The 12,075-nt window shown below is 59.7% G+C and overlaps 1 protein-coding gene across 2 annotated transcripts; it reads left to right on the top strand.

Moving 5' to 3' along the window:
- The first annotated feature begins 727 nt into the window (after positions 1-727).
- SZRD1 (SUZ RNA binding domain containing 1) lies at positions 728-10,522 on the top strand. Of its 2 annotated transcripts, none has more exons than XM_088529518.1 (4): positions 728-866; positions 7,534-7,583; positions 8,736-8,990; positions 9,775-10,522. In XM_088529518.1, the coding sequence occupies exons 1-4, from the start codon at positions 816-818 to the stop codon at positions 9,875-9,877; spliced, it is 459 nt and encodes a 152-aa protein (XP_088385644.1). In that variant the 5' UTR covers positions 728-815; the 3' UTR covers positions 9,878-10,522. The 2 variants fall into 2 exon arrangements, with proteins under 2 accessions (XP_088385644.1, XP_088385643.1); XM_088529517.1 differs by having other exon boundaries at positions 745-866; positions 8,739-8,990.
- Positions 10,523-12,075: the final 1,553 nt, after the last annotated feature.

Below are 12,075 nucleotides of genomic sequence, written 5' to 3'. Positions count from 1 at the left end.
CCCGGGTGACGGCTCGCGCCGGCGCCGCCATCTTGCCTCGCCTCGGCGGCCGCGTCCCCGCCGCTGCGGCCGCGGCGGCCAGCGCGCACTGCGCGCGCGCGGGCCGGCCCCGCGTCACGTGAGGGGGCGGGGCCGGGCCGCACGCCATGATGGGAAGGTCAAATACACCCCCATGCGCCTTTCTCTCGAGGGGGCACCATGTTGGGAAGGTCACGCGCGGCGGCGATGGGAGGGGTCAGTCCCCCAGCACCGTGGCCATGCTAGGCGGGGCGGGCGGGCGAGGCCGCCATGTTGGGGGGGTCGAAGGCTGGGCAGCTCTCCCATCGTGCTTTCTTTTTCGTCTCGAACATGGGCGCCCCAGAACACGCGTGTCACACGTCAGTCCCATATATTTGCCGCAAGTCACAAGTGTCCCATGTCAGCAACATTTAGGTGCTCCAGGTGTCCTATGTCGGCAGCATATAGGTGCCCCAGAGCACGTGTGACGCAAGTCCGCCCCTCGCGGGTGCCTCAGGACCCTCGTGTCCCTCTGCCAGCCCCGCGCGGGGGCCGCGGGAGCCGCGCGCCCGCTCCGCCCGCCATCAGGGGGCGAGCGCGCCCCGCGCCGCCCCTCACCGCGGCACGTGGCCGCCGTCGCGGCGCAGTGCGCATGCGCCGCTCCCTCTCCCCCCCACCCCCGCGTGCTCCGTCCCCGCGCGGCGCGGCGCGCATGCGCGCGGCGGGCGCGCTGGTCGGCGGTGGCGGCGCAAGCGCCGGGGAGCCGCGCGCATGCGCGGGGCGCGGGCTGGCGGCGGCGGCGGCGGAGGAGAATTAAAATGGAAGATGAGGAGGTCGCCGAGAGCTGGGAGGAGGCGGCCGACAGCGGGGTGAGCGCGGGCGCCGAGCGGCGCGGGGGCGGCGGGGCGCCGGGCCGGGAGCGCCCGCGCGGCGGCCGCGGGCGCGCGGCGCCGTGCCCTCGGCGCCGGCTAGGCCTCTTAAAGGGGCCGCGGCCTCCGCCCGCGTGGGGCCGCTTCTCCCACGCGCGGTTTCCCCCGTGCGCTCGGGGGCTCCCTCCCGGCTCCCAGGCAGCCGTTCGCGTCCCCTGGGGCTCCGCGGGGCCGGGTGGCAGCGCCCTGCCCTCCCCGCGCGAGCCCGCGGAGGGGCGGGCGCCGCGGGCCGCCCGCAGCGTGTCCCGCCGCCCCCTCGGCGTGTGCGTGGCCGGCGGGCACCTGCGCGGGCCGCGGGGGCCCTTTCGCCATCGCTGCGCCGGGCTGCCCTTCCCGGGCCTCCCTGTGGCGGCCGAGGGCAGGTCTCGCCGCGGGGCTCCGGCTCGGCCCGCAGCAGGCGGCTCCGCGGCCGCGGTTCTGCGCCGTGCCGGGAGCTCCCGCGCGTGTCCCGCCGGCGGGACGAGGCCCCTCGCTGCTGCGCGGGCAGCCCACGGGCCGGGCAGGTTCCTTAGCCCGTTGGCGAACGGGGGTGCCCGGGGAGGCTGTGCGAGGAGCTGGGGAGATTGGGTTACGCCTGGCGGGACGGACGCCGGCAGGAGGGAGCCGGTAACCCAACGCGCCCGCGCAGCTGCCGCGGGGAGCAGCCCTCGTGGCCGTGGTGCCTCGCGGGGCTCGTCCCAGCGCCGGCCGAGGCCTCCCGGACGGGGCTCAGCTCGCGCCTCGGAGCCCTGAGCAACCGGCTGCTCGGGGAGGCATCGCTTGGTCCTCCCCGTCTGTCCTCCCGGCTCACACCTCTCACTGTGGTTTTAAAGCCCTCCCGGGGAAATCCCTTGGTTGCTCCATAGAGCCTTTTCCCAGCACCTCTGCGCCCTGGAATTCCCTGGGGAGCGGGGAGGTGTGTGAGGAGGCAGCGGCGGCCGCGCAGCCGCTTTGCGGGTGTCCAGGCTTTGCCTGCCTGGGAAGGCGGCTGGAATCGCCGTGAAGAACCTGCTGTTCCGCAAGGGCAAAGCCGGGAGCTGCTCTCGGGCTGGGTCTGCGCCCATCACCAGGAGGTTCCAGGAAGGTCATTCACAAACTGCGGCCCGCAGGAAAGAGCCCCTCTGCTGCTGCCTGTGGCCGCAGGAAGCTAAAAGATGAAGGGGAAGAGGAGAAGAGAGGAGAAGCTGATCTTGTGCGGCGTTTTTTCCTGGCCCGGGTTGATGCTGGTACACGGTGGGTCTCTGAGATGCTGCAGAAAATCAAAGCTACCCGAGTAGACGACTTCAGAAGAGAGAAACAGGAACAGAGCACAGGAAGAGGCGCAGGTGCGGCGCAGACGGCGTGACTGCCTCGCTTGCTCGCCCGCTGAAAGATTATTTTGGGCTCGCTTGCTCTTCCTCGGGGAAAAAACCTGCTCTAGAGGCAGGTGAGTCTGAGAAGTGCCGTAATGAGACCGATGCGCTGGAAGTGCGAGGGGGGAAATTACATACAGAAAAAGCTTCGTTTTGGTCTCAAAGAGTCTCCTTTGTTTCCTCACACGTGTATCTTATCAGGTGCAGGTTGCCCTTCAGGGTGGCACAGGAGCCCAAGCTAAAGGCACGCGGCCTGGTAGCCTGGTCAGTATGGAATAGGAATAGTCAATGAAGCAGTAAATGTAGGTGTTAAGAAGCAACTTTAAACATTTAAGTATGTTTTAATCCTTGACACAGTCAGCAACGCAAACCTGACCTGTGTTATTCTATAGACTCTTCAGCAGCTATCTGCAATGCTTCCCATGTAGGTCTTTGTGAGGTGGATGCTATCGACGTATGCGTCGCATAGGTGGAGTTTGGCCCAAAACTGTTTCCAACATCAGCCTTTAATCCCTGAGGAAATAGTAGAAACACAGTGGAACAGCTCTGGAACATTTCCGAGGACTGAGCTTCTGAGATATGTTGCCTATTTCTGGCATGTAATTTATTTATACTCCACCCTTTGGCTGTATATTTAAAATATACAAAATTTAGCTACGATACAGCTACTTAAATGTTTTTGTTCTCTTTAATGCAGCTTCTTTTTGTCTTTTAGTTTTCCTTGGCATCTGAATTACTGCATGTTTACTGGAGAAAAAGGAGCTTCTCCTTTGGCGAGTGCCAGCAGCCGGAGCGACCGCGCGCTCAGCAGGTGCCCTCTGCTCCGGCAGCTTCATCTCCTGCCGGAATTTCGCAGGCCTGAGAGCGTCAGCGAGGAGCTGTGGCTCTCATGCAGCAGAACTGAGATGTCTGTAAATGTTTGTTATAAAGGCCCTGCTTTATCTTGGCTTGGTCATCTCGGGTGCGTGGATCCCTGGGATCTTTGGGAAACGGGGACCTCCTGCTTGTCCCCAGCTGTAGATGGAGGAGTGATGTGTGAAGGACAGGAGTGAGTTGTCCAAGGTGTTGCAAGAGGCTCGTGACAGAGGCAGAAGTGGAGTGTGAGCCTTCAAAGACCCGGGCTGGGTTAATAGCCACTAATATTACTTAATGCATAGCTGAGTTTTCCTTTGTGCAGCCACCTGGCTTTAGGAAAGAGGAGACTCTCCGATGAGGGGGTGTGTTTGTTATGCCCGAGACGACTCACCTGCTTACAAATAATAATTAAGCTTCATGTTGAAGCTTTGCTCATAGATGGGAATGGAAACCAGGGATCACAGGGAACAGGCAAGTCCAAATTGGTGCTCTTTGCTTGAACTGATTGCTTGTTCCTATAAATAAAACACAGCTATCTGGAATTGGAGAATGCCACTCTCTTGCTAATTAGTAACTTATTTCAAGTCAGGGATACGCTTGTGTAGATAACACGTTAACTGACCGCTCCTAGTAATTGAAAGCAAGGGGATGGTTGGGGGTTTTATTTATTTTTTAATCATTTTTGTTCGGTTTGCGCGAGTTGGTTTGCAGGGGTCTCCGGTTGGCGCCTGCAGCGCAGCCTGGCGTGATGCGGAGCCCGGGCTCCTCCTGGCTGCCCGGCTCTCATCCCCTCGGATTCCCAGCTCTCCGGAGGGATCCATCCCGCCGGTGCGTGCGCTCCGGCGCGGCGGCGCTCGCTCTGTGTCCCCGCGCGCTCAGCGCACGGTTCTGCCGCGGTCCCCGGCTCCTGCCTCCCTCTGCCCGCGGGCACCGGCCGGCGCGGAGGTTTCACCTGGGTTTGGGCCAGGCCGGCGCTGAAGGGCTCAAAGTGCACGCGGGTCAGAGGGGAGAGGGACAAACGGCTGCTGTTGGGCCTCTCCTCCCGGCCCGTGCGTGAGGAAAACCCACGGATCATCTTTCCAGGTCATACACAAGTGCTGTGAGGACAAGATGGATTATTATGGATGAAAATGATTTTTTTTTCTCTCCTGAAACATTTACTAAGTATTTGCGTTAGGGATTGGTTATAATGTTGACATGGCGAAACGAAAGTTTCCATTCCAACTGTTCAGCGTTGCTTAGGCAGAGGCAGATTCTTCCATAAAGGAAATCCTTAGGCTGGGAATGAGCATCCCGCTGCTACCACCTGGGCCCTGGGATGTTGCCGCCAGCCAGCCCGCTCCTCCCAGCTCCGTCGGGAGCAGTCTCCGTTTCTGTTACTTGTTTCAAAGCAGTCGCAGCCCCTCGAGCACCCGCGCGTCCCGGGGGCTGTCGCTGCGTGGGGAGGGGGCTTACCCATGAAAATCTACGTATTTTCAGAAATACCTGCCCTCGTGCCGCGTCGCTGGGCCAGGTGAGGGGCTCGTGCGGGAAGCCGGCTCCTTGGCAGGGCTCTTGGAGGCTGATGCTGGGGTTTAACCTTTGCTTTTTGTTTGTTTTTATCCCGGAGTGGGAAGTGGCGTCAGCGTATTCCAGATTTGCACGTTGGAGGAGGTCTGAGGAGCGCTTGTATGGGAGCTGCAGGCCCCCAAAGAGCTCCTCTCCCGTGTCTTCCCGCTGGGAATCCCATGCAGTGCCTGTAAGATCAGGCTCCTTCCCAGGACAGCGTTTCACTCGGCGCCTCTGCATCGTCTGTGCAGAGCCACTTAGTGAATTAATTAATGGAGCAGCCCCGTCCCAATAGCCTCAGGAATGGGAATGCTCTGCTAATTAATGGCCTGTTGATTTATCTCTGAATGACAGAAATAGGCGGCTACTGAGGATTCCCGTTTGGAGATACCTCCTGCTGCCCTTGTTTTCAGTGTCGCAGGAAGCAGCGAGTCAGCAGCTTGCTGTAGGTATCCATTAACAGCTCGGGTAACCTCAGATGCTAAAAACCCCTGTCTGCTAAAGAAGCAATCATTAACCAGGCCTCGAGGTTTATCTCCTGGGCTTTATAAAAACACCGCAGTATCTCCTGGTGGTGTCGGTGAGACAGGGCTCGGTTTGGTACCGGCACAGGAGCGCGCCGCTCCGGACCCAACTTGCTCTCCTGGGCTTGGTCTTCACAGCTGGGTTGTGTGAGCGAGTGATGCTGGAGGGTTGTGCTCCAGAGTCATCTCCATAAATAAATACACCGAAGAACGTGGTGTTGTCTCTGCAGAGAGGGGTGTTTGAACGCTGGCGTGTTTCGAGGCAAGAACTTGCTCCGAGCCCAGCAGGAGGGACGGGGCCGTTTCTGCTTGCTTTCCGCACAGTAACCTCATTTTGGGGGTAAAAGGGGGGAAAATACCTTCCTATGGTACGGGATGGAGAGAATGCTGAAGGGTCCCAGAGGGGTAACGTGCAGCCGTGGTTCGGGAGCAGGCTGGGACGCACGAGGAGCCTGCGCGGAGCCGTGGCCCCTTCGGAAGGCCGGTGCGGGCAGCGCTCCCGGGGCCGCTCCTCATTACGGGTCCCACGTGGCTGTGGTGGTTGCCGCAATGGAGAGCTCGGCCCCGCCGTCAGTCCCATGGGGACAGCGCGGGGGGATGGCAGGGCCAGCCCTGTGTCCCCTCCAAGCTGTGGGGACAGCGTGCAGGGCGGCAGGGACGACCCCGCGTCCCCTCCGAGCCGCGGGGACAGCGTACAGAGACGGCAGGGCCAGCTGAGCCCTCCGATCCCGAGACCCCTCGGGAGTATCGGATAAAGCAGCAGGTTGGCGTCCTGCTGGCTCTTAGGTCACGTTTTAAGGAGTAGCTTATTGCTGTTTATCCAAATCGCTGTCGCGCTCCGGGGTGCCCGGAGCTGGATTCCGGCTTCCATTACGTCGTCCTCTGCGAACGCGGCTTAAATGTCAAAGCGCAGTGTCGTCTTCGCGCTGTTTGCCGGGCGCTTCTTAGCACCGGGACATAATGGCACTAAAAATAGTGCGGTGAGATGTTTCCCTAATCTTTGGGGAGGGCTTTTGTAGGGCAGATGGGGATGCAGACCATGGTTAGGACCTCTACGTCAGCACGCGCTGAGGAGGCTCCCGAGCCAGTTCGCAGTGTCACAAAGTTAATAGCTGCTTTTTGGACCTGTCCAGCTCGTGGGGATGCCCCGCGCGATGTCCCCGGCGCCACGGCCTCTCCGGTGGCCTCGTGGCTCTGGGTTCCTGTTGCGTTTCTGGTGCTTGTGCCGCGAGTCGGGCCCTGATTTGGCCTCCACGCGGCTCGTGCAGGGAGCGGGGCCCACCGAGCTCACCGAGGAGCTGTCGCTTCTCCAGCTCCTGCACGGTGATTTTCACTGCAAAAGCGCAGGGTTAATCTGGGCATTCAAAAGCTCCAGGAGGAAAACGTTTTGGAGAAATATGTAGTGCCTCTGGCCCTTGTTATAGGTGTTACAACACAGAGGATGTTCTAGCTGCCCCTGTTGTTGCTCCTTGACACTAAGAAGCTCCCCTGTGGCTGGTGGGGACCCTGGGCCGCCTCACGGGGGACACCGGGGCCCTGCTGGGCGTCTGGCCCTTGCTTGTCCCTGCAGCGCCGAAAAGTGAAGGATGAAGCTGCGAAACAAACACAGGGTGGTCCTGAACGCGCAGCCTTCCCCGCGCCGTGTCCTCCGTGCGCCGGGCTCCGTCTCCCTCCTTCCCTCCCCTCGGCCGTTGCAGCGGGAGGCACCTGATCCATGAACTCCGCGGCTCCCAAGCCGCTTCTGGATGTGTTTTACTCTTTTGTCATAAGCTCAAGAGTCCCCTCGAAGAGGAAGGAAACTGCAGGTGTCTTTGCCCTTGACGGGAGGATTTAACTGCAGTTTGGCCGTCGCTTCAATGACGTGTCGAGCCCTTGGCTGCTTTGCTCCTCGTGAGAAAACTGCAGCCTCAGAGTACAGTTGTATGTTAAATACATAAATAATATGAAAAATGCAACCTCCCTTGATTATTCTGTTGAGTGAGGATTTTCTGTGCGGCCGTTTGGATTGCAGAGGTTAAAGCCTTTCGCTAGGGAACACGTGAAACTTGGTCGTGCCTAAAGCCACGTTCCCTTGGCCCGCAGGGTTCTGCCTTTTCCTGTAGATGCTCCATCGGGAAGGGAAACGCATGAGGGAAAGGTTGGAAGGCTCCGTGCAGCAGATCTTTGGGCACGTGTGAAGAGGGGCAGGAACCTCTCCATGCAGGAGAAGTGCCGGAGTGCCGAACTCCCGGCATTCCTGCTCCGACCTCCCATCTCCCGTGGGTTGCCCCTTCCAAATGAATTTGGCCACACAGATTTGTTCTCCAAAATGATCTCTAATTTTTTATTTTTTTTGCCTTTCCCTTGCAGGAAATAGACAGACGGTTGGAAAAGAAGCTGAAGATCACCCAGAAGGAAAGGTAATGGTACCGCGCGGCTGGAAACCCAGCCTTGTTTCCCTGCGGTGCAGCCGGGTGTCTTGGAGGCCTGGGGAGAGCGGGTCCCTTGGGAATTCTGTGACACGTAGGTAACTCTGGGATCGAGTTAGGAAATAGGGAATCTCTCTACTCGTGCCACTAGGTGGCCCTTCCGATCCATACCGGGGTAGCGGGAAGATTCTTGAGTGGTTTTACTTCAGGGCCGGGTCTGCAAGCCTGGATGTGGCTACGGCTACGGGAAGCCTTTTCAGGAAAAGCCACTCACAGGAAGAAATGGGTGAATTGGGCAATCCCAGCCTGGAGCCCGGAATTGGCTCCCGTGCCTTGCGTGAGGGAGGTCTCTTTCCCACTTACCTTGGCGTGCTGTCGGTGCAGAGGGATGTTCCTGCCTTCTCCTCCAGCTCCCTTGTTGCTACATACTTCCAAGATGTCCTTTTTTAGCCCCTCCCTGTCCCTCTGATTCTCACTAGACCCCTGCGAGGTCAGACACCCTGTTATTTCTCTGGGATTTCCACCCAGAGAAGGGACTCTCCAAATTGGGGTGCTGATACCTTGGGCCACAACTGGCTCCAAGAGTGAAATGACAGGGCTGAAGTGAAAGGCCAGAATTGCTGGTGAGAGGCGGTCTAAAAAAAATGAAGGGAGTAGAAGCAAGATGCTTAGGCTAATGTCATTTGAGTATAAGTGTTTCAGAGTCTTTTTTTTTTTGAAAATCTTTGATGTTTAAGGCACAAAACTTGCAGTTTCTGTCCCCAAAGAAGGCTAAATGGGCTATCAAGATACTAAAATCTGAAGTTAATCCTTAAAGCAGGCACCAGCAGCAAAACTTCAGGCTGTCTGCCTGTTTAAAAGGGAGCTTGTTTTGCTCGGTGTTGGCTTTCCCTTGCCTCGCTCGAGTTTGAAGACACCCTGCATGGCAGAGATGGGTTCTGTGTCCCTTGCAGAGCCCAACGTCCTGCAGAGCTGCCTGTCTGTGTAGTTTAGGGTGACAAATGTAGCCAGGTCTTTAATTACTACAGGCTGCCTCTTAGTCACGGCAGTGACATGTGGCCGGGCTGCGTTCACGCGCAGAGCCAAGAACGCCCTTGTGGTAGGAGACAAGTAACCGATGGGACGTGTTTTCCTCCTAAACAGCAGAAAATCCAAATCTCCTCCCAAAGTGCCGCTGGTGATCCAGGACGAGAGCCTGCCCGCGGGCCCCCCGCCGCAGATCCGCATCCTGAAGAGGCCGACGACCAACGGCGTGCTCAGCAACCCCAACTCCGCCAGCAGGCCGGCCTTCCCGGTGAAGTCCCTGGCGCAGAGGGAAGCGGAATACGCCGAAGCCCGGAAACGAATATTGGGCAGCGCCAGCCCCGAGGAGGAGCAGGAGAAGCCAATCCTGGATAGGTGAGGAGGCCGTGGCGGCAGCGCTGTGTGCCTGGGCCTCGCCAGCTCCTACATAGCGGGAAGCTGCCCTTCGTGAAGTGAGGCCCGTGGAGGAGCTGCGGGTGCCTTGGTGGCCAAAGGGATATAGAATCATAGAGTCATTGAATGCCCAAGGTTGGAAGGGACCTCTAGAGATCATCCAGTCCAACCCCCCTGCACACGCAGGGTCACCTAGAGCACGTGGCACAGGACTGCGTCCAAGCGGGTTTGAAGATCTCCAGAGAAGGAGACTCCACAACCTCTCTGGGCAGCCTGTTCCAGGGCTCTGGCACCCTCACTGGGAAGAAATTTTTCCTTAAGTTCCTGTGGAACTTTTGGTGCTTCAGTTTGTGGCCGTTACCTCTAGTTCTGTCAGTGGCCACCACTGAAAAGAGGCCGGCACCATCCTCCTCACTGCCTCCCTTGAGGTACTTGTAGACACTGCTCAGGTCCCCTCTCAGCCTTCTCTTCTCCAGGCTGAACAGGCCCAGCTCCCTCAGAGCTAAAGCTCCTGGCGCCTAAACATCCTAAAGCTCCAACACGCAGGAGTTAAAGGAAGGACTTAAATAGAAGTGCCCCCCTCCCCGACCCCAGTGTGGATTTTTGGTTGCTGAAAATAAGATTCTCCATCCTTGCACGTGGAGAGTCGTGCTTAGTCCCGGGCCGCGTCCCCGCTCGCGGGCAGCGCGGCGATGCCCTTGCGCGGGCGCATGCGGAGCCGGCGGCGCCGCCGCGCGCTGCCTCTGACCCTGCTCTCTCCCCGCAGGCCGCCGCGGATCTCCCAGCCGGAGGACACCAGGCAGCCCAACAATGTGATCAGGCAGCCGCTGGGTCCCGACGGCTCGCAGGGCTTCAAGCAGCGCAGATAGAGGCGGGCGAGCGCTCATGCTGCAGGAGGCAGGGTCAGCGCCGCGGGCCGCGCCGCGCACAAACGGACTCGAGCAAAGGGAACTACCTGGTTTACTTGCACTGTGATACCTAATTTTTTTTTTGTTTTCGTTTTTCCCCTTTGCTCTGCCCACTGTGACCTTCAAACCCCACGCACTGTGACCTCCCCGCTCCACCCACTGTGACCGGCGTGCGACAAGGGCCGTCCCCAGGCCCCGTACGAGGAAAGGGGAGGGCAAGGGGGCCTCGAGGAGTCGCGCGGGCGCCGAGGGGCGCGGGGGCCGCGACGGTTGAAGCCAGCGCCAGCAATAATGTTCGTTGTGCTCATGACCTGGCATTGGAGGGAGGAGGAAAGTGGGAAGCCTCCCCGGACGCGCATGTTGTCCTCATCACTCTAAGAGCAAGTTCTGTTTCAAAGGATCTCTTTTCTTTTTTTTTTTTTTTTTTCCTTTTTTTTTCTTTTTTCTCTCTGTTGTTGCTGTTTTCTGTTCGTGTATCGGATTGACTTTCAGCAGAGCGCATGGGAAGGGTTTTAACCGTTTAGCTTGTTTTAACCAAGAGGTAGTTACGCGTTGTACAGGGAGTTTCCATGAATTTCTGTGACATTAACGGCTAGGATTTGGCGAGCTTAGCTTCTTGTTCTGTGTTTCTCCCGCTGTCAAGCAAATGGAAGCGGGTTCCCGGGTCCCTGGGCTTTCCCGGTGCCTTGGCCTTGGCAGCCGGTGGAGTCCGATGACCTCGTTTACGGATTGCGCCTGTTCGAGCTCGGCTGGTGTTTTTTCTGCTGGCTTGAGGAAGAGAGGGAAGAAAAGGACCCTTTAAAGTCCATCCTCCTGTGTGTGAGGAGAAGGGGATGCGGCCGGGTTCCGGGAAACGCCTGGAATGCTGCACCCGGAGCAGCACCGCTCGGCTCCGGGAGCCGCCCGCGGAACGGCAGCGCCCGCCGCCGGCTCCATCCCAGGGGCGCCGGGCCGGGTGCCTTTGACTTCCCGGAATCCCAGACCTTGGGAGCAAGGGGCGCTCGGTAGCGCTCGCGGGGCCGGGTCTCCGTGGGGGCCGGGGAGCTTCCCCTGGCCGTGGCTCCGAGGGGATGCGGCTCCGGGGGGACGCGTAGCGCCTCGGCTCCGGCGGCGCCGTGCCGAAGGCCGGGAATGCCCCGCGCGGGCGGCTTCCTGCCCCCCAGCACCTCTCGCTGTGCGCGGAGCTGCCGGGGCCGCGTTAGGCGCTTCCTTGCGCTGCCGGCTGCGTGCTCAAACCCCTCTGGCTGTTGGGAGACGGTTCCTTGGGTAGGTGGGACGGGGAACCGCTGGAGACGCGGCCGTACGGAGGATCTTCCGCCCCGCGTCGAGGGGGAAACACCGAGACGTGTACAGAAATGCAGTTTGAAAAAAAAAAAAAAAAAAAAGGAAATTACTGGTGAAATAAAAGTACGTGTGTGCAAAGAGATGGAATCGTCTGCTGGCCCCCGTGCCGCGATCTGCTCCGCTGCGAGGCGGGACCGGCGCGGCGCCCGCAGGGGCCGGGTCCTCGCGTTTACTCAGGGCGCTCGGGCAGGGCTCGGGCTGTGCCCGGGGCCGCGGGAAGGGCCGCAGACACGAGCAATAACCGCGGTCACCGCCTCGTTCCTTACGTGCTCCCGTTGGCTCTCCCGTTGGAGCCCACGGCACCGTTCGAGCGACAAAGCTGCGGCTGCGTTGCCACCGTTAGAGTCTGCGCCCGCCCGCGGCTCCCGCGAGCCGGGTGCCTCCGATCCTGGCCCCGCTCGTTGCACCGGGGCCCTTCTCCGCCGGCACCGCGCGACGCGGCGGGAAGGGAAGTGCCTCGGGCTGCTCCTGCCCTGCGGGCGGGGGGGACGCCAGCCTTCCCGGGGCTCCTCTTCCCGCGCGGATGGAGGAGGCGGCGCTGCAGGGCTCCCGGGAACGCGCGGCGGCCTCGGCCCCCCGGCTCTCCCCAAGAGCGCGCCTAAAGTATGCAGATAAACGTTTTATAAATTGTATTTTAAATAAATGTGTTTAAACTTTTCACCAGGCTCTTTTTGTTTTGCATGTCCTCATATTTACTTTTCTCCCTTTACTTTCTTTTTCCTCCCTTTAGCCCCATCCCGGGGTTTTAAGGGATGTTTTGTTTTTGCATCTGCTCGAGTGCACGATGCAGCAGAAGGTGCAAGGGGCAGGAGCAA

The sequence above is a fragment of the Tinamus guttatus genome, unplaced genomic scaffold (genome assembly GCF_059628265.1).
Source record: "Tinamus guttatus ecotype Peru unplaced genomic scaffold, ASM5962826v1 Tinamus_guttatus_pri_ptg000332l, whole genome shotgun sequence".
Classification (NCBI taxonomy): Eukaryota; Metazoa; Chordata; class Aves; order Tinamiformes; family Tinamidae; genus Tinamus; species Tinamus guttatus.
Note: the sequence above shows the minus strand (reverse complement) of the source record. Positions and strands in the feature narration are given on the sequence as shown.